Source organism: Mus musculus, chromosome X (assembly GCF_000001635.26).
Source record: "Mus musculus strain C57BL/6J chromosome X, GRCm38.p6 C57BL/6J".
NCBI classification, from domain to species: Eukaryota; Metazoa; Chordata; class Mammalia; order Rodentia; family Muridae; genus Mus; species Mus musculus.
This window is the reverse complement of record NC_000086.7, coordinates 18154565-18181842: the sequence shown is the minus strand read 5'-3', so window position 1 is coordinate 18181842 and position 27278 is coordinate 18154565. Positions and strand designations below refer to the sequence as shown.

The window sequence follows — 27278 nt, the reverse complement described above, 5'->3', positions numbered from 1 at the left end:
AAAGCATATCATTTTAAGATACAGTCTATTATTTTCCAAAACTACATTTTCTGTCCTTTCCTTATTTAAGTATAAATAGGACCAAAATCTATGGGCAGCAATGTAAGACAGGTAATGGTAAACAAACACTTTTTAATATACAAATCTTATCACTACCACTCAAAAGAATTCTCACTCTAAGCCAACCCCCCCCCCAAAAAAAAAGTGACTCAGCCTCAGCGACTAAGAAGAAATCACAGGTGTCAATATTGAATAGATGTCAATACTGTGGGAAATCTTGGCAGCTATACATGTTTTTGATAATATAAAGCATAGTAGAGCAAATAGACATCATTAACTAGATTTACTGCTAAGAAAAATTAGTGCAAAAGCCAGCCAGTGGATAAAGGCAGTTGCCATCAAGTCTGAAGCCTGAGTTCAATTCCTGGGACCCCATAATAGATTCTGGTCTTTCACATGTCCTATGGCACATTCATGGGCATGTGCACAAATAAATGAAATTTATAATTTTTAATTAACACAAGATAATGTAAGGTGTTGGGTGACTGTTTGGTCTATAGCATGTCCTTACTTTAATATACTCTCACAAAAATACCCAGGGTTTGTTTGTTAAGCTTTGCTTACACCAGTGACCATCCAATCACAAGAGAAAACATACTAGATACAAGTAACAGAAATGTTATTACAGAGAAAACATTAAACTCTACTTATTTTCTACAAGTAAATCACTTAACCAGCTTTGACAGTCTAAGCAGCTAAGTCTGATGATAGGGCCAGGGAAGATATGAAAGGAGAAAGAAAATATACATAGAACCCACAATCATCAGAAGAAATAACTACCTACTCTTTTCCACCTATTCCTCCAGGTATCAATTCTCTTAAGACCCACTCCTTCCTTATATAATGGTTTTCCTTGACTCTTTTAACAAAATCCTACCTGAGACACACACAACTGCCCAGACCAGATATCATTCTAACATTTACTGTAATTTAGCAAGTCCCTTATCATAACCAGTATTACAATACTTGCTAACTGCTAAACATAGTGCATTTTATAGGCATTCAAATCCATGGGTGACAACCATCCTGTTTTACAAATGAGGAAACAATGGCATTAAAAGGTGTTTAAAAGACTTATTTAAAAGACAAAGAGAAGGCTGGCAGAGGAATTTAGAACATTTTACAGAGGATAGCTTCAGTTTCTAGGACAGCACACTACAATCTGTAACTCCAGTTCCAAGGAATCCAAGGCTCTCTTCAGACTTCAGAAGCACCAGACATACACATGGTACACATATAGATCCATGCAGGCAAACATTCATATACAAAAATAAAAATAAATCTTTATAAAATGAGGATAAGAGCTTGTGGAGGTCCAACAATGAGGACTGATAAAATTTTAAGGTTTTAGTAAGGATATGGCTTTTTGTTAAGATTATTTTACTTCTTATCATGTGTATGTGTGTGTTGGGGGGCGGGGGGATGGGTTACTCGCAGAGGCCAAAGGCATCAGAATCCTGGAGCTAAAGTTATAGGCTGTTTGTTGTAAACCACCTGAGGTAGGAACTGGTAACCAAATCCAGGTACTTCTAGAAGAGTAATACAAACTCTTAAATACAGAGCTACCTCTCCAGTCCAGGATATAGTATTATATTCTTAACCATAACATGTACAAATCCACCTCCAGGAGATAAAAATGCTTCAGGGCAAATAGAGCAACAATCAGAAGTAGATTAAAAAAAATGAGTAGGAAGTACTCTCATCGTTGCTTACAAATAAACCAAAAGCTAGGAACCTGGAAGTGGCTACAAAATTAAAGGGAAAATTGACAGTAACAAAAAAAGTTAATTTATGCCTCAAAAACAAAACTTATAAATAAAAAGGAAATCTCATTTTGACCACACTTACTTATATAGCCATAATCTAAGTGCTGACTTAACACAAAAACATATTACAGAGAGAGTAATAGGGAGGCTGAGTAGGGAAGAGGCATTGCATGCAAATGTCTGAAGAAGGGAGGAACAAAAAACAAATACCAGTACTGACAATATGAGATACAGTGATAAATCTAAAAGGGGCTAAAGGACTGAAAAGTGATACTGTTATCAGAGAGCCAGTGTTTCCTTTTGTGGGTTCTTAGTCTACAAGATAAGAGAACAAAATGGTCTGAGATAGAAGCTTAATGACACAAGTTTCAAGTCGATAAAAATCACAGTACAGGCCCAAAACTAGAGTACTAGAGTAAAGAGAGTGAAGAAGGGGAAATTGAGATATGAGTTCTGAAAATCCAAGCACATAGATAATGGACTTCTTGGCTAGCCATCTTTTCCTCTCAACAGTGTCATCCTGGCCTCCATGTTCTGGCCTCCATGGTGTCTGATAAAGGAATCAAGTTTTGTTTTGTATTAAGAATCCTGTATGTAAGGAATTTCTATTTTGTTGTTATTCTTTTAAAGATTCTCTCTTTTGACAGTTTTTACTATTAATGTATATTAATAGGCAGCAATTTTAGTTTAATCTACCTTGAGTTCACTGAGGCCTCTGAATGTGAATTGTTTTAACACTTTATTTTGTATTATGTTGTAAAGTTTTCAGACAGTATTAAACTTTTTTATGCTCTTCCCTGTTACAACCCATTTTTTAAAAATTACAGAGGGGATGGAGGACACCAACAAATCATGGCCCTTTAATTAACATGAGTAAAGCTCTTGTGATCTCACAGGCTAAAGCAGCAAGCACAGACCCAGCATGAGCCTGCCCCAGATGCTCTGCATATATCTTATAGCTTTCAGTTTAGTATTTCTATAGAACTCTTGAGCCAGTAAACAAGTGGGTCTCTGATTCTTGTGTCTTCTTTTGGGCTCTTTTCCTTCTGTTGGTTTGCCTTGAACAACTTTGATGTGATGGGTTTTGTTTTATCTTACTGTATTTTATTTTGTTACATTTTGTTGTTGTTTCTTAGAAACCTGTTCTTTTAGTATGGCAAACAGAAATGGAATGGATCCATATGGGGAGGGGAAGAGACTTGGGAGTAGTAGGGAAGGAAAATCTGTAATCAGAATATATTGTATCAGAAAAGACTACTTTCAATAAAACACACACTACGAACACATAAAGCCCGGGGGGTGGGGGAGTGTGCAAAAAACTTTAAAAGCTGGTGAGATGGTTAACACTAGCTACTGTTGTAGAGGAATCTGGTTTCATTCCCAGAAACCCACTTGGGGCTTACAACCATTTATAACCCCTGTTCCCTCTTCTGGCCTTCTTGGGCACCAAGCACATTCATGGTGAATAGTATATATACATGTTGGCAAAATACCCATGTAACTGGACTTGTGGCTACTTTATGGGTTCCTATTTCTACCACCCTTCTTCACCCTTATTCCTCCAACCCCCCAACACTAGAGAGAGAAAGAAGGCTATAGGGGACAGAGGGTGTCAATATCATTAGACTACTTCCTGTTGATTAGGGGCGTTGAGTTCCTTGAGACAATTTTGATCTTCATAATCAGAAGGTCTGTAAGAGGCAAGCAGCTGCTGCCTCCACACCCCTCTTGGGGCTTTTGCATTATATACTCTCACAAGAGTCCCCAGAATTCCAAATGTCTTACATTTGCAGAAACTATCTTCAGGTGGCAAAACCACGTCCCTAATTCAGTACCATCAACCAAAAACAACAAAACAAAACAAAACAAAACGCAAGGAAATCCGAAGTACTGAGAAAAAGGCAGCTTAACAAAAAGTTGGTTCTCTTTCCTCTACCCAAAATTTGATTGAATAGGGACATACAGAAACCTTGTCATGCACAACCCACCACAAACCAGAGGCAGATGGTACTTTCATTTTCTTACCAAGACAGTATAGGCAAGTGACTTATACCCAGTGCTCAGCAGAAGCAGGCTTGCCCACGGTACCCCTAGCAGGGTAGTATTGGCAGGGTACAACAAGTCACTGATCTTTAATGTCACAGATAAGAGTACTCCAATTCCTTTATCAAGATACTATAAGTGAGCTAGTTAAGAAGCTGATCTTCTAGTCATGACAGGCAGGGATGCTCAATTCCTAGGCTAGTGAGTAGCAAGGCAGAAAGAAGAGATAATCCAAATCATGTAAAGAAATTGGTGCTTCCATTTACCCATTTACAGAACCGTGAGTAGGATATAGAAGCAAGGTAGGCCACTACTACCACCATCTAGCACAGCGGTTCTCAATCTTCCTAATGATGCAACCCTCTAATACAGCTCCTCATGTAGTGGTGACTCCCAACCATAACATTTTCATTGCTACTCTTTAATTTTGCTATTGTTATGAATCACAATATAAATATCTGATATGCGTAATTCAGCCCTCCAAAGCGGCCACTACACATAGGTTGAGAACCACTGATATAACAGATAGGAGACTTTAAAGCTTTATTATTACTCATATGCACCCCAACCTCAAAGTCCTAGGTAGTCAGGCACCAGCAAGGAGCTTAAGTTGAAACCCAATTCAGTATCAACAAAACTGAACAAGGACACAATAGTGGCAATGGGACCCAGTAGGGGGCTGAACTTCCTTATCCATCAGCACTAAAACAGAGTAGTAGGCCCATAAGTGGTTTCTATCGTTCCCTTGTGCCAGTGGCACCCACAGTGAGCTGAATTTCTAACTTCAAATCTAGCATCCACAGGGACCAGCTAAAAAGCAGGGTAAGAGAGAGTAGAGTGGACACAGGAACTTTCTCAACTGGATAAACTGCAACCACTTTTAAAAAAAAAATCTAACACCAGCTGATTAAAACAAACAAACAAACACAGGCTCAGCAGAAAGAAAAGTTGCCTGTAGCCAAGCCTGACAACAACCTTAGTTGGAACCCCAGGATCCACATGGGACATAGGAGGGAAACAACACCCACAAGCTCCTGACCTCCAACACATGTGCCCATACACAAAGTGTAATTTTAAGGAACCTTTTTTTTGTATCTACTACATTTTATAACCAGTAACTGGATGTTCTCCCTCTGTATTCAGTAAGTCTCTAATCTTAACACAGTACTTGCTGAAAATGCTAGCCACTGCAATGAGGCAAGAGGCATAAAGGTTAGAAAAAAAATAAAACTTTTTTAATACTTAGAGGAAACATGAGTCTCTGCTTAGAATATCACACAAGGATCTTTAATAATAATAAAGATTTTTAGAATAAATGTATTATCAAAGTTACCATAAAAACAAGCACAACTGGCCAACCAGTCTAGACAAATCCATAAGCCTGTTTCAGTAAAAGAACCTGCCCCCCACCAAAAAAAAAAAACAAAAGAGGTAAAGATTGATTTAAAACATCAAGCTGTCCTCCACATGCACCTGCATGTGTAGGCACACAAAGACATACAACACAAAACAAATAATTTAAAATTGAATACATCACAAGGCCAAGGGGTATGGCTTACTGATACTTTACCTACCATGCATGAGGTCATAGGTTTGATGCTCAGCTACTAAAATTTAAAAAAAAAAAACTTTCAATCCCTGGCCCTCCCAAGTTGTCCACTGACCTCCACACGTACACTATGGCATATATATATATATATATATATATATATATATACACACACACACACACACACACACACATGCATGCACACAAACACACAGACACACAAATATATATGAATATTTACATACATATATATCATTTTTTAAAACTTTAGATCTACCATCACAGTTTTACAGTTGGAACAAGTGTAAATTATGACCTTCAATTTAGATCTACAATCATAATTTATACTTGTTTCAAAGGAAGTGAAACACTTAGGCATAACTTTAACAAATAAAGAATAAGTCAAAGGAAACATAATTAAATGAAAAAGCACCTCTGACATGGGGAATGAAAGACAACAAAGCAATGCCTATAGTGTATAAATTCATATCAAGATTTTTAATAATGTTTAGTGCATTTAGAGAGTGCACAGTGTGCCTTGGGTTACATGTATGAAGATCATAAGACAAGTTTAAAGAGTTGTTTCTTTCCTTCAACCATGTGGACCTTGGGCATCTAACTTGGGTCATTAGGCTTGGTAAGTAAGGACCTTTACCTACTGAGGCAGGAAATAGGTGGGAGTTCCAGTAGATAAGAGTTTGGAACTTTGGGAGTTAGAGGGAGCGAAATTTGCTATCCAGATATGGAGAAAGTCAAACATGTATGAAACTAAGGAGAGGTAACCAGCCATGTGGTAGGCAAAGAATAATATAAATAGGATAATTGAGTTAGGAGCTAGTCAGGGAACAAACAACCTATCATAAGGCTTACACACGTTATTCAATAATAAGCCTCAGGGTTGTTATTTGGGAATGGGGTGTAGGTAGAATAGCATGAGGTTTCAACATACACTCAAGTAAAAGTTTAAAGAATGAAAAGCATTTCTTAAAAAGTCTTCAGGACCTATATAAAAATGTTCTTAAAGATTCCTGAAATAGAGCCAGTGATAGTTCAGCAGGTCAATGGACTATATAGGGAAACCTAAGGACAAGACCTGAGGTTCTAGTCCAGATTCCACAGGATGGAAGGAGAAAGCCAATTCCCACCAGTTGTTCTCTAACCACATTATGCCATGTACATACACACTGCAACTGATGAGCAATTTTTAAAAATTCAGTATGCCTAGGAAAAATGGTATTTTGTTAGTTTTGTTATTATTGTTTTGCAGGGGTGTTGGGAAGGCTGGGGGGGGGGGGGGGTTAGAGACGGCCGGTTTCTCTGTGTAGTCCAGAAATTTACTTTGTAAACCAAGCTGACCTTGATCTGCCTGCCTCTGGAATTAAAGGAATGTGCCACCAATGCCCAGCTGAAAATCGGTAACTCCTACTCTGTAAAACAAACAAACAAAAACCTACGAAAACATTCAAAGTAAAAGCTTATAGTGCAGCAGAAATAGTTTTAACAATCAAAATATATAAAGAACCCTCAGGCCAAGGGTATTGGCTCAGCCAGTGATAGCATATTTGCCCAGTACATACCAATCTCTACATTTTATCTCCAGCATTTCCAAGACACCTTTTTTGACTCAAAGCCAGAGTAAAGAGGAAACAATTCAACTAAGAACAGGGGGAAAAATAGTCGAATAAATATTTCACACACAAAAAAAAATACAGATAAAAAATAATATGACAGATGTTGCCAAGTATGGTGGCATACAACTTTAATACCAGTATAACAGCTGGGGCAAGAAAATCGGCATGACACAAGTTCCCAACAGCCTGTACATAGAATAAAGAAAGACGAGAGGGAGGGGGAAGGGGAAAGGAAAGGAACTCTGGAGAGAAGGCTCAGGAGTTAAGAGTGTACTAAACCTTCCAGAGAACCAGAGCTTGGTCCCCAGCACCCATGTCAGGTGGCCTTTAACTCCAGATCCTGGGAGATCTGGGACCCTCTTCTGGCCTCCTCAGACATCTGCATTCATGTATACATACCCATATTCAGACACACATTTAATAAAATTAAATCAGAAAAGGGGAAAGAAAAGAAAGGAAGCAAGTGAATAAACAGAATAGTGGAAAATGCCTGCAATCCTAGCATTTGAGAGGCAGAGACAGGAGAATCAGAATCGTTTCAAATTCAAAGCTAGCCTAATCCACATAACCAGGGCCATATGAGACCTTGTCTCAAATTAACCAGGTACATATATTTAAATGTGACATTCACATCTCAGAAATCATGTGGCCTTGGGCCATTCCAGAAGATGGCTCAACAAGTGAAAGGTAATAGACATGCAAACTTAATAAACTAAGTTTGTCCCCAGAACCCACATAAAAAGCCAGATAAAGGTTGCATCTGTAATCCCAACATTCTTAAAGTGAAGTGTGAGAAAATCAGGAGACTAGCCCAGAAGCTCCTAGGCCAGTTAGCCTGGAGTACACACACATAGCATAGCAGGAAAAACAAGAGAAACCTTGCCTCAACAAGGCAGGAGAAAACCAATTTCCCAATGTTCTCCTCTATTGTCCAGAGAACCATGTGTGTACACAAAACAGAATTCATTAATATGGAGAATTAAATATCAGATAGGCCCTAAAATACAAAGAAACATTTTGAGGAAGTTAATAAATTAAATGAATTTTCGAATAATCCAAGACTAACTAAACAGTTAAGGACTAGATCAACAACACCATACAACTCTAGGTTTCATTATGGGAATTCAACTTCTAGTCTCAGAAACTTGAAGCTAAAATTCAAAGAAAATTACAATCTAGAACCAAATTTAATCGTGCACTAATTCTAAGTCAAAATCTTAAAGAAGTGCATCAACTCTATAAATGAACAAGTCAGCAATAATGTTGTTATAATCACTTTGGAAATTCCTAATTCCCAGCTCTTCCTGTTAACAGATGGTACAATTGGCTGGCTACCATGGCAAAGTCCTATTAATCCCAGCCCTTGGAAGGCAGAGGCAGTAGGACAGCAAGTTCAAGGCCAGCCTGGACTATCTGGGTATACCATGTCTTCAAAACAACACACACTTTGTTGTTGTTTCTTCTAGCAGATGAAAACTAGGGGCCCTATAAGGAAAGGATGCAATAAATCCTAAAATTGAGATCAGCTTTCAAACCCACTGTTCTTATGAAACAGTGTACCATAGTGAGAGAGCCAAAGTTAAGTTTTAAGTTAATGCCTCTAATCTATAAGCCCCTTGTCCAAGGACAGATACTTCCTGAAATGTTAGAGGCTATCATGTATGAGAAATAACAAGCCACATGTTTTCATTCCCCTAAACAAGATTGTTTTACCCAACTACACCAAATGTGCTTGATCACATGTAGGTGAAAAGTATGTAGGCAAGAAATATGTTAGCATATATCCTTGTCCCAGATTGGGTGTGGGCATGGCAGGGGGTGGGGTACACTTCACTTCAGAATGTGCTTAAGGCCGGGCGTGGTGGCGCACGCCTTTAATCCCAGCACTCGGGAGGCAGAGGCGGGTGGATTTCTGAGTTCGAGGACAGCCTGGTCTACAGAGTGAGTTCCAGGACAGCCAGGGCTATACAGAGTAACCCTATCTCGAAAAACAAACAAACAAACAAACAAACAAAATGTGCTTAAGGATATATGTTTGCTCTTGATTGGACCTGATGGGAAAGCAGCCTTGTGAAAAAAAGCCTCTGCAAGATGTTACTCCTAGCCATTTTCTAAGAACCCAGGAATGGACCTGGCCAGAGTCCATCCTGCTGGCTAGTATTTAATTAAGGTGTGCTTCAAATTTGGCTCAAAGATTATGGTAGTGGTCCTATTCTGAACTGGTGGGATTAACAACAGGAGTATCCAAATTATATACCAAAGTCTATTAAATGTTTTAAGGAATAGGTTCGCTAAGATAAGCAGAGATCCTGACATTTTCTGAAGCCATATGTAAAACATATGCAGCTACTATACTAACCATCAAAGGTTTAATAAGTTTGAAAAAGCAAAATACCAACCTTCTAGCCCTATTGCTAATTTATGATGAAAATAAAGGTATCTTTCTGTGAAATAAGTAACACAGTAAGAACTGTGCCTTTTTTGACAAGTTATTTTCTCTTTTCTATAATAAAGAATAAAATATGAAGATGAATGTCAAGTGTAAAGTAGCATCAACTATGGCTCCTTTGTACATCCACAAGAAATGAATCAAATTAATATTCATGACACCTGGTCATCAGTTATGCCAATAAAATCAAAATATAAAGGCAAAAGTCAGCAGTTATTCCAATTGAGAATTCATAGCGCATGTTAAGCAATTGTTAGCTTAAGAAAGTATATGAAGATATTTTCAGTTAGGAACCGTACATGCTGAAGCATTTCTACATTCAGAATCACATATAAAAGGACATAAAAGAATCTCAAAAATCAAAATAACAAAAATCACCAACTCAATCCTCCCATGAGCATCTCACTATGTGAAAGACTAGACAACTCTAAAACCCAAGACAATTCAATACAAAACATATACACTATGATCTCAAATATACAGGAAGAAAGTACAACATAATTATGCTCAACAATTATGCTTGTGTTTGTACTGAAATATTATGAAAGATTATGTAGCAAACCTTTTAGCAGCTGCCTTGGGAAACAGTTACCTATATTTTGAGAGATAACTTAGAAAAAGATTTTTTTTAACTAATATCTTTTTTGTAACTTTTCAGTGTTGAACTATGTCCAAATATATGTATTCAAAAAAGTGCATGAAGAAACCTGAATATCAAAGACAGAATAGTGGCTACAAATAGCATGGTAGCAGAAGCCAAGTATAGGTAGATTTGAGATCTAAAATATAGAAGTGACAAGCTCTGGTAATTGTTAGGACTTAATATGTTTTTTGTTTGCTTGTTTTGTTCTTTGTTTGTTTTTTTTGTTTTCGTTGGTTCAAGACAGGGTTTCTCTGTATAGCCCTGGCTGTCCTGGCACTCACTTTGTACACCAGGCTGGCCTGGAACTCAGAAATCCACCTGCCTCTCTGCCTCCCGAGTGCTGGGATCAAAGGTGTGCCACCACCACCCTGCAGGACTTAAGATGTTAAAAGAAGAGGTGCTGATGAATATTCCACGGTTTCTGGGATGACAGGTTTGTGGCGTGTGACAATTACAAAAAAAGTTAAAAGATATGTCCTCAAAACACACGTCAGATAGACAGTCAAGTATACATACAAGTTGGAACCAGGATTAAGACCTATCCCAGAGCTTCCATGTAGAGAAAACATATTTGAAGCAGGGAAAAGTAAACAAAAACTCTAAAATTAAAAATCTTTTCAAGAGCTTTCAAACCTACCTCCACCTCTCTTCTATCTCGTAGATGAATCAAGGTCTTAGTTTAAATTTAATTGTCTTTCCATATAACATCTATCTTGTACTGAGTACCTTCCATGACATGAAAACACTATTTTCCCTCTATAACACAAAACCCTAAAGCCTGGAGGAAATCTACTACCACTCCATTTTACAAATGAAAAATAGTCCCCAAAAGATGCTTGCCTAAGGATCACAGATCTGGTAGATGACAAAGCATATTTCTACCTGAAAATCAACAGATGACTATTTATAAATTAGTACTTAATACCTAGTGCTCCACCACATCAATAACATTCCCATAAAAACCAACTACTACTTATGCCATGTTTCCTGATTCAATAGTTCATTCAATTTCTGTCTTGTACACAGTTTAAACTATCCATAATAAATGTTCGAGAGGTCAAAAATTGTAGCACCATTTGAAAGATCATAACACTAAATATTGTTATTATTGTATTTAAAGTATTATATTCTCAGACTGTTTTCTTCTGAAGATACACTATAGAGAAAAAAAAAGCCAGAAGTAATTGGTTGTCTCCAAAACTGATACAGATCCTCCCAACAATACAACAAATGGTTCACAAATCACTGAAGCAAAAAAATTTTTTAGCTCATATCATATTTGAAAACCAAAATTCTAAAACATTTATTTTAACCACTATATACTGAAAACATAATTTCCCTAAGTATACAAACTATCTGAACAAAACTCAAGCAACTAAGACCCAAGTTCTTAGAAAAATTATTTCTGTCATGTACTACATAATATTCTAACACATAAAATTCTATACCACCACAATATCAAAATACAAATCCACATAAATTCAGCTACTTATCTGGTTTCTACTCATTTTCCAAACAATTTATCCTCAATTTTCATATGGCAAAGACAGGTGGGAGCAGAGGCACAATGCTCTCTGACATTTAAAAAATAATAATAATAATAAAAGAAATCATGTTTAATAAAAGTTTTTTTTTTTAAAAAAGACATTACACACAATGATGCCACTAATTGTGCAGACTTGCCTGAAAATAATAGGATACACATGAAAACAAGACTGGCCATGAAACTCAAAGGTGGGAAGGAGAACATAAGAAAAGTTGAACAGAGCCAGGCGTGGTGGCGCGCGCCTTTAATCCCAGCACTTGGGAGGCAGAGGCAGGTGGATTTCTGAGTTCGAGGCCAGCCTGGTCTACAGAGTGAGTTCCAGGACAGCCAGGGCTATACAGAGAAACCCTGTCTCGAAAAAACCAAAATAAATAAATAAATAAATAAATAATAAATAAATAAATAAAATAGAGAGAGAAAGAAGAAAAGAAAAGTTGAACAGAGAAGAGGCAGGGGGAAATGATGTCATTACAATACGCATGTATAAAATGCTAAAAACAACAAATAAATAAAACATGCTAATGAGGAAAATGGAAAATGACTTAAGTTCAGTGACTATCACAAAGCTACCTAAACTGCAAAATACCACACCTCCTTATGTCTATACTTCATTCACTACCATTTCTCCACCAAAAGACCACCACCAAGTTCAGAAATAGTCCAACTATTTGGACTACTAAAATGTAATAAAATAGGCCGGGCGTGGTGAGCACGCCTTTAATCCCAGCACTTGGGAGGCAGAGGCAGGTGGATTTCTGAGTTTGAGGCCAGCCTGGTCTACAAAGTGAGTTCCAGGACAGCCAGAGCTACAGAGAAAGCCTGTCTCGAAAAAAACAAAACAAAACAAAAAAAAAAGATGTAATAAAATGCAATAAAGAAAAGACCTGGAAAAATGGCTCAGTGATTAAAAGAGCTATCATATGGCTCTTACAGAGAAACCTGTCCAGTTTCCAATGCCCCCATCAGGCAATTCACAACTACCTAAACTCCAGTTCCAGGAGATCTGACACCCTCTTGTGTCTTTCAGGGGCACTGCACTCATGTGCACAAACCTATACAGACACACATGCACATAATTAAAAATAAAAATATGGTACTAGAGATGGTTCAATCATGAATAATACTTGTTGCTCTTAAAGAGAACCCATGTTCAGTTCCTAGCACCCACATGATAGCTCACAACCATATGTCAACCAATGTCTCCTGATCTCCTCAAACACATCTGTGTACACATATATACTCACACACATAAAATAAAAATTTAAACCTAAAAAAAAAAAATCAATAATTTTTTTCATAGTGAGAAGAGCTTAAGTGTTGGCTCAGTGATCAAAAGTATGTGTTACTCTTCCAAAGGACCTAAGTTCAATTTCCAGCACCCACATGGCAGCTCACAACCATCTGTAACTCCAGTCCCAGGGGATTCAATGTCCTATTCTGACCTCTAATAAGACCAGGAACATACATAGTACACAAATGCAGGCAAAGTACTCATCCATAAAGTAAATAAATCTAAGAAATTTTTGTACACGACAGAAAGGAACTCTATAAAGTACAAAGTTATGTTCTGCATTCCAAAATAGTAATTAAACTATTCTGTGAGAAACCTGCTAAAACTGTCAAGGATCTTTAAGCTGGCAGGCAAACTCATTTAAGAACCCATAGAAAAGTATGTATTACTACAAAGATCACAAGGTATAAATCACCCTTTAAAGATCTGAAAAAGCTAAAACTTGATTTTTAGATTATTTTCCTAAACAAAATTAAAAGGCAACTTGTTGCTATCTAAACTGAGAAATAATATCTCCAAGAAAGAATTCCTATCCTTTTTAAACTGACCTTTATCACAAATATTCAGAGTACCTGACACTTTGCTTCTGCCACTGATATTCGAAGGCCAGTTATCCTTATGCTAATCCTATCCCACTTAAGGAGCTTTCAAGTTTAACCAAAATGATACCTACATTACCTTCCTACACTTCCTATTTCCTACACTGACCAGCTGAGCTTGATGTGAATTCAAATATTACTGTCATAACTTACAAACCAATATAGAAAGCTTATGCAATTATATACCAAGATTCAGTATGAATAAATGACTGTCAACTATGCATTCATTAAATAAATGCCATTAATTAAATAGTCTGCAAATAATTACAGGTATGCTGTAAACAGCCCAACCATCACTTCAATTCTTGGACAATGTAGTGGGTAGCTTTTTACCATAAATTAGCTCTCTGGATACCACATTTTAAAGATATTAATAATGCACAGTATTATCAATCATTAACATCAATTTCAAAGAACTCTAAGTATCACCAATGAGTTTCAAAGCAAAACCGAGCAGAAATCCTTTCAAATATGCAGAATATTGGTAATATATAAACAAAACTAAATGTTGCATGATCTAAGTGAGAAAAAAATTAACCCTACGTCCTGCCAACTAATAAAACTTAAGTATGAAACCCCATCATTCTATTCAAGTCACAGAAATTTACCTCTGAACCAGTTTTTAACAACCATGTGAAGAAGAGAGTCAATGTTGCCTTTTGTAAGAGAATCTTCAGAAAACCTATTCCATGAAAAGAAAACCAGAAACTTAAAATTACACAGCATGATGGCTCACTCTGAAGCTGAAGCAGAAAGATCAACTAGCAGCCACCTGGGACTAGAGTAAGACCCTATTCACAACAAACAAACAAAAAAAAGTACCTATTGCTTCAGCTTTATTCTCTGACAGACATATGAACATGATCTGTAATCTCTTACTATAATTTTGTTACAGGGAACATATCAAATTTTTTAGCAAACAACATAGTAACTGCATAAAACTTTCTCCAAGCAATTGTGACTAGATCTAATTTTCAAACACAAGGCATATGTATTGTGTGTCTGTGTGTGTGTGTGTGTGTGTGTGTGTGTGTGAGAGAGAGAGAGAGAGTTAGTTGTTAAAGGGATCAAAACTCAAGTCCTCAGGCTTGGCAACAAAAGCCTTTTCTTGATGAGTCATCGTGCCAGTCCTATTTCTATAGCTACTTTTTCCAACCAAAACACTAAAAGTTCTTTAGCACTGAAAATGGAGATCTTCTTTAAGTCCTTACAAAGAGTACACATTCATTTTCATACATCACGAATAATCCAAATATCGTAACACAAACAAGCCACCTCTAAAAATGACCTAATGATGTCCTTATCTTATTTACACTCTTTTACTTTGCTTCTCTCTATATACTCCTAACTCAAATCCTTACCTAATTAAAAACTATATACCCCAAAAGTTTTCAAATTTGTACTAAATAATCATCATAGTTAATTTCTGCTAAAAAAAGGTTTCACTCAATTATTTCTTAGTAATTCCAATGTAATTAGGAAATAAAAATAATGACTATTAGTCCTGGAGAGATGGCTCGGTGGTTAAGAGAACTGGCTGCTCTTCTAGAGAATTCAGGTTCAATTCTAAGCACCCACGAAGGACAATTCACAACTGGCTGTAACTCCAGTTCTAAGGGATCAGATCAGAAGCTCTTCTGGCCTCCTCAGTCAACACCCAAGTGGTACACAGATATACATGCAGGCAACACACCCATAGACATAAAATAAGTAATAGTAGTAGTAATAATAATAATAATAAATTATGGGTTATCATTAAAGAGAAAACTGTTAAAGACCATGCTATATTACAAAAATTCTAAAGCAAGCTTTAGTTCCTTTACAGCCTTATTTAAGGTATTACTACAAAATACTGTATTACTATTATCTTGAAATTCAAAACACTATACTATATATCAAATGATAATTCTACAAGCAACCCTTTCAATAACTCTTACATAATCGAGCCTTACAAAAGTATGCAGAGTCCAGAAAAAAAAATCATCTGCACATGTTAAAGGACAAATAAAAAATACCTATGGAATGGTTTTAGTTTTCTAAAATGTTAGACTTGTTTATAAATGTGCACTTAAAAACCTTAAAGACGACTGGCAGTGGTGGAGCATGGCTTTAAACCCAGCACTTGGGAGGCAGAGGCAGGCAGATTTCTGAGTTCGAGGCCAGCCTGGTCTACAAAGTGAGTTCCAGGACAGCCAGGGCTATACAGAAAAATCCTGTCTCAAAAAACCAAAAAAAAAAAAAAAAAAAAAAAGAATTCTAGAAAATGTTCTATTCTGTGTTCAGTAAAACTGCCTGAACAAATCCACCACCCTATAGAGAAAAGCCAATACTTTTTATTAAAAAGAGTTACATAGGAAATAATTCTGAAAGCAACATAACAATCTACTTCCCAAACCTCACATTCAAACATACTGATTCTCAGGACAGTTAGAGGATGGATAAAACTTAATAATTTAACACTCATTCTAGTCCGAATTCAATTCAAATAGAAAATGTGAGGTGTTATTTTATCAAGCATAAATTTATATTACACATTTTACTGAAATGTTCATGCTAATAAGGACACAATCAAGATCCACGTAGGTGTACAAAGTACATAATATGGAATGTTTTAGCATTAAAGCTGTTGAGCCCTGATCTAAGTAGCTAGACCCTAAGAAGCCAGAATCAATGAAGATTTTTTTTTAATCAATATACCACCTGAGATTTATAAAGTCATAATTCTTCCCCCAAACAAAATGAAGCTTCACATATTTTTTCATGCTTAACATGTGACTGTATTCAAATACCAGAAAAATAAAATAACACACATTTAGAAAATTTTGAAAATGCTCAATTTTTAAAATGTGAACTCAGTTCATATTAACTGTAGGTTTTACTATTTATGATATAATATCCCACGTTAAGGACAACCATGTGTGATTCTGATAACAAGCATTCTAAGATATGAAAGTAAGAACTAGCACTTTACACATGCACTTAAAACACATTCCACTTATTTCTTCATCACTGTAACCAAAAGGAATAAATTTAGCCTAAATTTCCAAATGAATTATCGCTGAAAGCAACTCTATTAACTCAATTTAAACTAGCAATGTTTACTCCAAAATAAAATGGCCCTTAAATTTAAACACTATATACAGGTGTGTGTACACACACACACACACACACACACATCTTTGGAATGACAACTTTACATTAATCTAATCTTTGTACATAAAATACTTCAAATAGGTTGAGGAAAATCTTGAAAAGAGGGGGCTAACAACTATTTATATTTATATAATTCCAGAGCTAGTTACTGAACATTTTTCCAGCGCTAATTTTAATGAAAGAAAATTAATACCGTCACTGTCAAAGTTCAATTCAAATTTCCTTACCATTCAAAGAAAATGGACCTACCGAAAAAGATTATGACTGTTTTGCCTTATAGTCATTGTCTGCAATCACAAGTTCTTATATTTTGATACTTTAAAATAAAAACGTAATTATGATCACAGATAAAAACAATTAAGGCAGCCAAACCAAAATACATTCAAAAAGTAAGGAGCAAAATAATCAACTTTTTTTAAAGCCGTTAAGCTTTAGTCGCCTTTCTTAAACTTCCCAATTGCAACAATAGAGCTAACAAAGTATCAAATCAAACCTAAAGATTTCCGGCAAAGAAGAAAAGGTCTAATGAATGCAACATCTACCATAGACACTCCAAGTTTGAGAGTCCCAGCTAACAAAAAAACCTCCTCCTACCATTCCAATCACACTTTGGTCAGGAAATATAAACTGAAGTAGACAGACTGAGACTCCAGCCTTTGTTCAATAGCTTACCATGGGTAACTAAATGTGCTACAGGTTGATAAGCATTTACCAGGCGTATGCACGCTATTTCAAAGCTAGAGAAGGGGACAAAAATTCTACATGCAAATAATCTGTGATCATTTTTATTAACTACTGAGCTACATACTCCAAAGGAGAGGCCTATTCTTCTCTGATACTATTTATTTCCCTGTTTACCTCTCCTCCCTCCCCCAAACCTCCCCCGGCTCACTTTCTCCTCCCACCCTGTCCCGCCATCTTGGGCGGACAGAAGCAGCCATTACTTAACTAAATGACAGTACCAACAACTTTGCACACAAATAAACAAGAGACTACACCCAGAATCCTCCCCAACTGCTCCTGACAGACTCACAGGAAACCAAGCTCCAGAAAACGCACTCATACAACTGTGGTAGATCTTTGGCAGAAAGATCCAAAAAGTAAACAAATCACCTAACTTCAGGTAAAGCACACACCGATGATGATACAAGTCAATAACCCCATGCAAACTCTTTACGGACCTAAACTACGTGCAACTTCCCCCTTCAGGGAGCAGAGACAAGAAGCCATCCCGAAATGTTTGACTAAAGCAGGCATCAGGAACAGACTGCCTAAAGAGCCTTAATAACCAGGGAAGATAACGAGCGGGGGATTTAAGGAAATCTACAGCTGTTTACGAACTCATGACCCTCCCTAGGCACCTCAGAGATCATCCGCCTAGCCTCCAAGGGCGGTAAAATCGTAGTCAATTTGGAAGCCCCACATGAGCTTGGCCCCAAAAGCGCCACTGCCTCTGTCCTCTGGCTCCAAGAGAAGTGATCTCTCAAGAGAGCAAGCGAGGTATCAGGGGGTGGAGGGGAGCGCAGTAGCAGGAAATAGTTTTCCGGAAGCCCCTCGGCCGTCTTTCGAGGCCACAATGAGTGGTGACCCGGCCCCGGTGCCCCAGGCGAGCGCGCCTCTGGCTCGAGAGACCGCGTCCGCGCTCCGGCCCGCGGTTTGCCTTACCTTGCCCAGCAGGGCCTTCATCCTGGCGCCATCTTCATGAAACCTCACGAACCCGAAAAGGCGGCTGCGGAGAAAGACACACGCCGCTCGTTAGTGCCCCGGCATCGGCGCCGACCCGTCCGTGCCAAAGCCCGAGGCCCGGGCGTCAGCGGAGCCGAGAGCGCCAAGCCGAGGTGCCCGCCCCACGGCCGCCACAGGCTAGCCGCGCTCCGGCCTCCTCGGAGAGTGGCGCCAGCCTGTCCCGAGCCGCCCGGGCGAGTGCCCGCTCCCCGTACCTGTCCAGTCCGCCGAGCGCCTCCCTCTCCTCCGCTGTCAGGCTGGGGGACGCCTCCTCGCTCTCGCCGCTCGCTTTTCCCGCCGCCATTTTCTTTTCCTCATCACCGAAAGCGGCGGCGGCGGCGGCGGCGGCGGCGGTAGCGAGCGACACTCCGCAGGATTTCATGGAAACGCAGCGAATTCACAACTCCAACGCCGACACCCCCCCTCTCCGGGCCGGAGCCCGCAAGGACGCCTCCAATCTCCGCACAAGACCGGCACACCAACTTTATTTCTGCCTCCTCCTCTGCCGCGAGAGGCGGCAGCGAAAAATCCTAACGCGGTAGAGGTGAAGGCAGAGGCAGCAGAGGCTGTGGAACCACTGGGTCCGGAGCGGCGACGGCTCGGCTGTAGGGTCACATCGCGGGGATGGGAAGGGGGCAGCCACAGGCAGGGTCGGCGGGAATGGCCGGAGCGCGCGAGGAGCGGGAGCTCTGGGGGGGATTCGTAGGAGACACAAACTTCCCCGGCACCAGCACAAAGTTGTTGTAATTGTGTCACACAGCGAACCCCACGCCGCTGCCGTGACCCCCCCCTCACAGCCCGCTCGGCGCAGCCAACCAGAGCAGCCCCTCGCCTCACGTGACCTTTGTTGACTCGCGTCAGTCGTGGCTCCACTTAACTTGCTAGCTGCTTTAGCCCCGCCCACCGAGGCCGCCACAGATCCGAGAGCGGGATGCTCGCCAGTTCTGGTCGGTGGTTGGCTGATAGGCACGTCTGTCCGGAGTAGGGTTGTCACCCAGTGGGAGCAGCCGGTTAGGTTGTGCTACTTAAATACACAGGCAGAGAATGGAGGGGTCCAGGCTGTGTCCCTTCGGGAGCCGTGGTGGGATCGGGGGGGGGAGGGGAGTGCTCAGTCTGGGCGAGGTCCGGCACCGCCTGTAGCGAGCGCCAACGAGAAAGCCTAGGACAGCCTCTGGCTGCCCGGAAGCCCTAGGGTGGGCCAAGACTGTGATTTCGGTGGTCCTGCTAGCGCTCGCGCACTCCGGGAATATCGATCCCGACAGGGCTGGACACCAGCTGAGTCGCGGGGAGGGAACACTCGGCCCCAGACCTCTGCCCTCGGAAGAAGGCGCACTGCTAGAAATAATAGCCTCCACGAGGAGTGCGCCAGAGGAGCAGCAGCCGGCTTCATACCCTGCAGCCTGGGCGCCGCCCTAGACAAGGCCACGCGAAGCCCCATACCCTTTCAAAAGGGGAAGGGGAAAACGTCTCCCGACCCCCGCCCACTCACCCCAGGCAGGGAGGAATGAAGAGTCAGTCGCCTGCAGGGGGTCTGGCGCGCTGGCTCCCGCACCCCACCGCCAAAGGTCTGTCTGTTGGCAGCACTTTCGGGCCAGATATTCCTGCTGCTTGCATATACCCTACGCCCTAGCAGTAATTCGTTATACTATAAAGAAAAAAACAGAAACAGTGAAATTTGTCGAGGGGGATTTCAGAATGTTGGGTTCTGTTGCTGTCATCTCAGTGGGTACTCCATGGAAGAGTAGGAGCTGTATGTGAACTGGCCTTAGAGAAATAGAATCCTCAACACAGCTTCCTGCCAGCCTTTTTCTGCTTCCACTACATAGGAAACCCTTAGCAGTAACATTTGCTTGTTCTGTCCCTCAGGTACAAATAAGTCTGGTGTTTGACCCATAGTATAATCAGGAGATAGACCAAACTTTCCATCGACTATTTTGAAAAGGCAGATATAATGTGATGTATCTCATCACACCTCCAGTCTTTGGGATAGAAAATATTAGTAAATGGACTATATGAAGAAAAGATCCGTTTATAAACCAAGCTTTATATGTTTTATATAAGTTTACACCTGTAATCAATAGGGTATATTTAAATTTAGATTTCAGAATATATAAGTGCTGAGTCAGTAAATCCTAGCTGTGTTCTTCAATGAGAGACTATAAAAGTCCCAACTAATTTTGCAGACAGACAGAGCTTTAAATTGTTGCCTGGAGACTAGTAACTAGATGAATAAACTAGTTTTGTATGGATTATATTTCGTGTTTAATTACACTTTTACAAAACATGTTCTATGGTGTTCTATTTTACTTGACTGAGTGAGTACCAGAGACTGAATATTTTCTATAGCTAAATTAACATACGAATTGTTAAATGTCACAAATGGTGACCTTCAAAACCTGGGAGATTTTTGGCCCCACTACCACATGGACACTTGCACAAACAGAAATCAAACCTGTCAGTATTTGGCCACGTCCCCAAAGTTACTGGTTCCTGATTTAGTCCCTTTCCAAGAATGATATAAGCAACCCATGTCTGAGTGCCTTCCTGCCCTTTAATAATAAGGTTAGAGTTTTAGAAATAAAGTGATAGGGAGGGGTTGGAGTCTAGCTAGCACAGCTGGGTTCTGATCCTTGTGCAAGCTCTGTGACCTCTAAACCAAAGCTGTTGTTTTTGATGTGGAGTAATTCTAGTTTATTGGGGCACAGGTTTTATGAAACAGGGTATTGCTCTGTAGCCCAGGCTGGCCTCTGTGTTCTCCTGCCTCAGACTCCTCAGTTCTGGGATAATAGACACGTACAATCATGCCTGGCCAAACCAGGCCAACTACAAGGATTTATCCTCCATCAAACATGCAGTGTCCATATAAAATAAGTCTTACATGTCTATGTAATTTTTTTGGCATTTACATAGTTTAGCTGTCAAATGTATGTGAAATAAGCATGGAGCCTTTCTCAGTCACTGTCAAAATTAATGCAATTTTAAATTTATGACATACAAAAATGGAAAAATTTTGTTTTATAATAATTATTACTATGGCAGGGCAGTGGTGGCACATGCCTTTAATGCCAGCACTTGGGAGGCAGAGGCAGGTGGATCTATGAGTTCAAGGCCAGCTTGGACTACAGAGTGAGTTCTAGGACAGCCAGGGCTACACAGGGAAACCGTATGTCAATAATAATAATAATAATAATAATAATAATAACTATGAAAAAAAACCTGGGCTGATTTAGCTCAGTTGGTAGAGTGCTAGGTTGAAGGTCATGCTAGGCTACAAAGAAGGGCATTAAAATGTAGAAGGCAAAGTGATATAAAAATAGGAGCCTGGTTTGTGTTACATCATACAAATCTAATCTCTACCACTTTATGGTGGGGCAACCAACCTTAGTCCCTCAAAATATTTGCCAGATTCCAAAACTGATTCCTGCAAGTTGTCTTCTGACCTTCACAGGCTTACCATGACACAAACACAAGCGCATGTGCACACACACACACACACAAAGTATAAAAGAAACCACTTAATGACATTTTATAGATTAGATGCTATGGTCAGCATGGGTGCTCACACCTTTAATCCCAGCAATCAAGAGGCAGAGGCAGATGGATCTCTGAGTCTGAAGCCAGCTTAGGCTACACAAAGAAACCCTGTCTTGAAAACAAACACAGAGAGATTAGATATTATAAGATAAACAAAGTACTAAATGTGTAATACAGAATTCAAAGTCTTATTAAGACTCAGGGTGTGTTTAGCATACTCAGGGCCTTTCAATCTCCAGCATCAAACAAAAAAATAAATTTTATAATTTTGATATTTGAGATCTTTTCTTGCTTTCACCTATGTGGTCTAAATTGTTTGTTACTACATTACACTAAGAATCACTTCCTCCTAGTTTTCACCCTCCCCATAAGCCCAACCACAAGCAATCCTAATTCATTTTATGTTTAGGTATATATCTACAGCATTGGTATACCTCTCATTTATTCGAAAATGAAAAAAATTACACCAAATCTAGATTTTTTTTTTATGGTTATAACAACACAATAGAAACTGGAGAGCCACCGGGTGTGGTGGCACGTGCCTTTAATCCCAGCACTCCGGAGGCAGAGGCAGGCAGATTTCTGAGTTCGAGGCCAGCCTGGTCTACAAAGTGAGTTCCAGGACAGCCAGGGCTATACAGAGAAACCCAGTCTTGAAAAACCAAAAAAAAAAAAAAAAAAAAAAAAAACCTGGAGAAAATTTAATCTGAATTTGCCAACCTATAAAACTTGCATGGGTAAATCAATATTTTAAAACGATATAAAAGTTTATGGACTACTTCATGTATATTTGAAGCAGTATTACACATGGTGTAAGTTCCATCAATATAAAACCAGTTACAAGAGAATAAATTTAACCTATTTTAAACAACCAAATACTTAACCTAAAGCATTTAAGCATTTAGAAAAATATAGTCCCTGTCTCAAGAAAAAAAGAAAGAAAGAAAGAAAGAAAGAAAGAAAGAAAGAAAGGAAGAAAAATATAGTTAATTTTTAATGTTAGTACTATAGAACCTATACAAATAATAGAAACTCACATTAACAGGCATGTTTCATCTAGTCTAAATAAGGCTATCTTTGCTTATCATCCCAGCATTTGGGAGCCAGAAATGGTGGTATGGTCAGTAGTTAAAGATCAGCCTGGGGTACATAAGATCCTATCCCCCAAAAAACTACAACAAAAAAATAGTCATTTAAGTCAAGATCAAAAGTAAGTTCAAGAAATTTCACCAGTTATTCTCATAATAATCCTAAAGATTACCCAATGGTGACAACATTGCTCAGTGAGTAAAGGAGCTTGATATTACCTGAGTGATCTCTGAAACTCACAGGCAGAAGGAGAGAACCAACTCCTAGAAGTTGTCCTCTGAACTATACACACACACACATACACACAAACACACACACACAATAGGTGAATAAATATATACAAAACAGTATTTTCTAAAAATGATTAGCTGAATATATATATATGCATATATATATATATATATATATATATATATATAAAACAATATTTTCTAGAATAGATTATCCAACTGATGGCAGAATGAAAAATGGGCTAAGGTTATACTGACATAAGGAACCACTATAAATCTTCAGTTGTAAGAATGGATTGGTAACTTCTGCTTTACCTTATTAGGCTTAATATACACCCACCCAACTCAGCTTTTATGAAGGGTCATTTGCTTTCCCCTGAATTAATGTCAGAGAAGATCTAGTGGCAAGTCAGGATTTTCACTACTTCTACAACCCCCAGTTTGTCAGTGGAAGCAATATGGGCGACCAATAATTTCTTTCTTTTTTTTTTTAAGATTTATTTATTTCATTTATATGAGTGCACTGTAGCTGTCTTCAGACACACCAGAAGAGAGCATCAGATCCCATTACAGATGATTATGAGCCACCATGTGGTTGCTGGGAATTGAACACAGGACCTGTGGAAGAGCAAACAGCCAGTGTGCTCTTAACTGCTGAGCCATCTCTCCAGCCCCAATACCTATTCCCATCCTCATGAAGCAATGACCAGAAGACACTGCCTCTCCAATCATTGTCATTAAAAACTGGGGAACCAACTTCAACCAACATAGGGCATGAAGGAGACAGGGCCTCTACCCAACACTAGTGCAAGCAGAGGTTCACTATAAAAGGAAAGATTTATACAAGATCCTTAGTCACAAAAGGTTCAGGTTTCAATTTTTCAAACTCAGGTTAATCTTAAGTGAGAAAGTGAGAAAATGTGATCAATAAATGCAAACAGTAAGACAGTTTAGATATTTGAATTATCTGCCAAAGATTTTGAAGCAGTCGTCATAAGATGCTTTAAATAACCTATTATAAACCCACTTGAAATAATGAAAAACTAGGAAGTATCAGCAGAGAAAGAAGCTTCAGGGAAAGAAAAAGAATTGTTGTTCCCCCAGCTAAAGCAGGGAACATACTGAATTGGGGGGATAGGCTAGGTGTCCCATAATTTACATTTATACAAAATAAAGGAGCATACATTTGGCCTAAAACAGAAAAATAATCCCACACAAATTGACAATCCAACAAAGGCTAGTAAGGATTTTTTTTTTTTTTAGAAGAAACATCTTTGTTAACCTAGATAAAGGAAGTCACATAGTGAATGGAAATTAAAATGGTAGGAGCTGGGCTGTAAGGGAAAGAGTTTCATGCGGACCAGAAACAGTACGAACACCTAAAATTATGGAAATTATGATTACTTCAAAAAGTTGAGAATCAGGCCTGGGGCTCAGTAGTTAAGAGCATTTGCTGTTCTTCCGCAGGACCTGAGTTCAATTTCTGGCATCCATATTGTGGCTCACAACCATCTGTAACTTTAGTTCTGGAAAATTCAATGCATTTTTCTGGCCTCTGTGCCTGCACACATGTTATGCACAGGAAAAAAACCCATATATACTAAAATAGTAATAATTTTTAAAATGTTTTTAAAAAGAAGTTGAAAATAGCTATGGCCAAGACAAGGAAGAATATAAATGAAGTTGGAAGATGAAGCAATACTGTGACTCTACAGTGACAGGCTAAAGTATCACATGAAAAGTTATATGAAACTATTAAAATAACTTATGCTAAGAAATAATAACTATCACCATTGAGTTATTGGTGGTTCTAGTGCTGTTACTTTAAACTGGAGATTTTCTAGATATAGTTCACAGCTCAGTGATAGAGCACAGACCATGATTAAGGTCCTCAGTTTAATCCCTAATATTAGGCCAAGATATTGGCTTTTGGAGGGACTGATCAACCGGCCCTGAAAGACAGTAGATTAAAAACAATGAGTAAAGTACAAAGAATATAAAATAAGTCAACATTGACAGACTAAGCATTTATCACAATGTGAACAAAAAAAAAAACAATGTGAAGAATTAAAATTTTTGTATAATATTTCATCACAGAAGATTTCTTCATGAAATTACCTCAACAAATGAATTCGGAGTGGCTTATTTCTTAACCAAATAAGGGAAAGTATATAGTTAAATTGTGTTTGGTTATAACAGCCAAAAGAATGTGTCCAGAAAAAAGAAACTTAGGTGAAGTGGAAACTTCTAGTTTCTTTGGAAAGTCAGTTAGGTCAAATGATGTTTTGCTGGAGCACAAAGGTGAAAGGATGTCTTGCTAAAGCAAACATGTGAAAGACTATTTTCCTGAAGCAAACACAGGTGAAAGGATGCTTTGCTATAGCAGACACGTGAAAGGATCCATGATGAAGGAATATAAATACGGCCCCACAGACACTGGGAGAAGAGCACTGAGCCTTGGTTTGGTTTGCTCCATTTTGCTATTCTTCGCTAAAGACATGCATGTATCCGTTTGCCTTACATAGCATTATTGAGCTCAACTTGTGGTAACTGAGAGAAACTTGCCTAAGAACTGCCCGTGAGGTTCCACAGCTTCACCTCAGGTTGGTTGTATGGAATGTTATGATAGGACATAGTAATAGTGGTGGTCTGATACAGAAATAGTGGAGAGACAAAAATATACAAGTGAGATAAACTAAGTATTTTAATTAAGGGGGGGGGGGAAGACAAGGTAATTAAGTAATTTCTCTTGGTACTTCAGCAATTTATAATATTACCAGTACCAATTAAATGTTAAAGAGTCAATACTGTGTTTGAAGGACTTAAAATATTTGCTTTTCTGATTAATCTACATGAAACAGCTCTAGGTGAAAATAGTTTTAGAGAAGCTAAGAAACACTTTCAGCCACAGCAGTCATCTTCCAGTAACTCAAATGATAGACACAAAGAATAGAGGCTGTCACTAAGTGTTCTCTAGACCTTTTAGGAAATATGGACTTGTTCCTTTGGCCACATATATGAGAATCTACAAGAACAGTGATATTGTAGACATCAAGGGAATGAGCATGCTTGTTGAGATGGAACTCGCTGTGAATGAGATGTTCTCCGAGGGCGCAGGGCCCTATGTAGACCTGGATGAGGCTGGAGGTAGCTCCGGACTCTTGATGGATTTGGCAGCCAATGAAAAGGCAGTTCATGCAGAGTTTTAAAAATGATTTTGAAGATCTCTTTGATGATGATGATGTCCAGTGAGGCCGCCAAGTCCTATATACTCCATGTCTGTGATGTGTCTGGAGTCTCTTGGGACACAATCAGCTGATTGTAGACACCATGTTAATATCACTAGAAATCAGGACCTAGTCAACAAATAGAGGAACTGTCTGAACCAACTGGGTACTGATGTCTCTGGGAATGCCAGCCCATATCCTTGTTTAAATTAATAAAGAGCACTATAACACACGAGAGAGAGAGAGAGAGAGAGAGAGAGAGAGAGAGAGAGAGAGAGAGAGAGAGAACTATTTTAAAAAGGATGGCGCAGAAGCATTACCATGGCAAATACTGAAAGAGTTTGCAAAGTCATTTAGCATGCCATAGGCATCAATAAACAAACAAGTTAACTTAACGGCAATATTCCTTTTGAGAGAACTAATATGTGGATTGAGCCTATTAAACAATCTAAGAGTCAAAGCATCTTCCTGAAATGGATGAAGGAAAATGATAAGAAAAAAGGAATCCAAAGAGAAAATATACTTGGTTTGAGCTGAAACACCAGTCTGCTCTACCCAAAGAAACATACTTTGTTAGAACTAATAAAAGGAGCCTAAAAAAAAAATCATCTCCCTGATTTAGGAAATTTTTATGGCACCCAAATAAAATATACATGTGAGCTTCATTTCACATATAAAGATGCCAGAAATATACCCTGCTACTTGAAGGAGAGTGAAAGATAACACCATCTTGTAAATATTTT

At 38.8% G+C, this 27278-nt stretch overlaps 1 protein-coding gene and 1 pseudogene across 9 annotated transcripts in view; one reads left to right on the top strand and one right to left on the bottom strand.

The window, feature by feature from the left end:
- Kdm6a (lysine (K)-specific demethylase 6A) overlaps positions 1-20981 on the bottom strand; it is a 119075-nt gene extending 98094 nt beyond the window's left edge. For 7 of the 9 annotated variants that reach the window (XM_006527594.4, XM_006527595.4, XM_006527596.4 and 4 more), the window contains exons 1-2: positions 18671-20981; positions 18396-18459 (exon numbers count right to left, since the gene is read on the bottom strand). In XM_006527594.4, the coding sequence (XP_006527657.1) occupies positions 18396-18459; positions 18671-18837 (231 nt within the window). In that variant the 5' untranslated portion in view covers positions 18838-20981. The remainder of the gene's footprint in view (positions 1-18395; positions 18460-18670) is intronic. The other 2 variants (NM_009483.2, NM_001310444.1) reach the window with 1 other exon arrangement.
- Gm4730 (predicted gene 4730) lies at positions 26377-26766 on the top strand (annotated as a pseudogene).